General features: G+C 32.4%; 1 protein-coding gene across 1 annotated transcript; it reads left to right on the forward strand.

Annotated features, from left to right (window-relative positions):
• The first annotated feature begins 226 nt into the window (after positions 1–226).
• Positions 227–1,561, forward strand: LOC119644393 (vitellogenin-1-like). The gene has a single exon (XM_038043938.1). The coding sequence runs from the start codon at positions 454–456 to the stop codon at positions 1,222–1,224; it is 771 nt and encodes a 256-aa protein (XP_037899866.1). The 5' UTR covers positions 227–453; the 3' UTR covers positions 1,225–1,561.
• The last annotated feature ends 456 nt before the right edge of the window (positions 1,562–2,017 follow it).

A 2,017-nucleotide genomic window follows, 5' to 3' on the forward strand; every position in this document is an offset into this window, starting at 1 on the left:
GTAATGCAATTTCAGTTGTAAGCAAACCACAGACGGCTCTATAACATAATTCAAAACGTTGCACCTTCTCTTAAAATAAATGATAATATTGAGAGTATAATAAAACTAGTGCACTAGTGTAAAGTGTTTTTTAATTGTTGCAAGTGAAAAGAAAAGAAAGTTTCTTATTTGGTTTTTTTTTTCACTCTGCTCCACAAATTAGATGATAAAAATAAAAAAAAATTTAATAAATAAAAAAATAGATTATGAGAAAGTTTTTTTAAAAGTAACAATTAACGACAACAATAATAAAAAGTTGTTTGTTAAACATACATCTGTACATGGTGGATAATTGATATAAATTGTTATTTAAAAGTTGATTACTTAAATTTGTGTACAAGTGCGTGTCGTAGAGGAAAAATTGTGAAAATTGGTAGCAATCCTAATTATAGGCAAAATTTACATAAAGAAACTATGTCAACGTTGCCGTTTCTTTTAAGTGTTGCTGATGAGCTGGACAACATCAATTCACAGTCTTATATGGACGATTTCGGGTTGGGTTTCCATCCGCATCGACAATTCTATCGTACACCGACTATACAACTATCTTTGCCAGCGGGTACAGATTGGATGCAGCAACCGGAGTCGGGCCGTCATCAATCTCGCTATCGTTCTTATCGCTGTTACGGTGAAACGCAAAATAATTTGCAAACAACTGCAGAAGGGGAAGATGAAGACAATGAAGCCGATGAGAATGGTTCCCGCAACGAACGTGACGGCGCCAGCAGTTCAGCATCGGCTAAAAGGGCTCAAAAATTTGTATCAGCTTTAAATTCAAATACGGAAGATGAAGTCAACATAGATAATACAGTGCAAATGTATAATTTATCTAAGAAATGCAGTAAAAATTATTATCGTCATGGTGAACCTTCAACTTCAGCAACCAGCAGCAAATTAAATGATGCTACTGCTAGCTCAGCTGCAAATAGTGTAAGTGGTGGAGCATATGGTGGTCGGGGTGGTGGTCGCGGCAACAGTGGTAGTGCGAAGGACAAACCGAGGATGGGCTATCGTTTGCATACTAAATGCTTGGAGGGCAATAACTCATCGTCCGACGAAAGTTTGCAAAAGGTATCTTCATCAATCGAATTTTTGACTTGTTTTCTATTGAAAAAATCGCGTGCCACCAAAAACACTACATCGTCATCGTCCACTAGCACCGCTACCGAAGGTAAAAAATCTTAGAATACTTTAGTTAAACGACGCAGCAATTGTTTTTAAAAAATAGAAAGCAATAAGCTTAGGTACGACGTTTGAAGAAAATTGAATGAAAGTATTACCCGCAAAACCACATTAAACCTAAACCTAACAAAACTAACTAATAAATTATAGAGCAAGGATTCATGGAGGCTACAAGGGCATCTCCTGTCCATTAAGGACTTCTAATGAAATTTAAGAAGATAGAAAAGAAGAAGCATAAGAGCATAAAACGCGATTGAAATTCTAAATTATACACATATACAAACAAATTTCCACATATATATAAAAATATATTTAATCACATAATATGAAAGAAAATCTGAGTTAAAAATAAAAAACGACTATTAATGATATGGAAAATTATATTAAAATGGAAAAAATAAAAACAATAATGTAATAACCAAATAAAAAATGCATAAACATTTTTGTATACCAAAGAAATATTGAAGAAAGCAAAGCGAACCAAATATATTTTATAAAAACAAAAGAGATTAATAATAAAAAAGGGAGAAAAAACAAACAAAGAAACAAGCAAAATCAAGCAAAACAAAAAGCAACAACAATTAAAATAAAATATTTATAATAGATAATTAATTCCTAAGCGTTTCTTTCTATACAAATATACGCATATGTACAACCAATCAACCAACCAGCCATAGCATACCACACCATACTATACTATACTATACTATACTATACTATGCTATACTATACTATAATATATACAATACTATACTATCCTATACCATGCTATATAAGTGTAATGAATGTCCTATAT

This window comes from Glossina fuscipes, unplaced genomic scaffold (genome assembly GCF_014805625.2).
Source record: "Glossina fuscipes isolate IAEA_lab_2018 unplaced genomic scaffold, Yale_Gfus_2 114996, whole genome shotgun sequence".
NCBI lineage: Eukaryota > Metazoa > Arthropoda > Insecta > Diptera > Glossinidae > Glossina > Glossina fuscipes.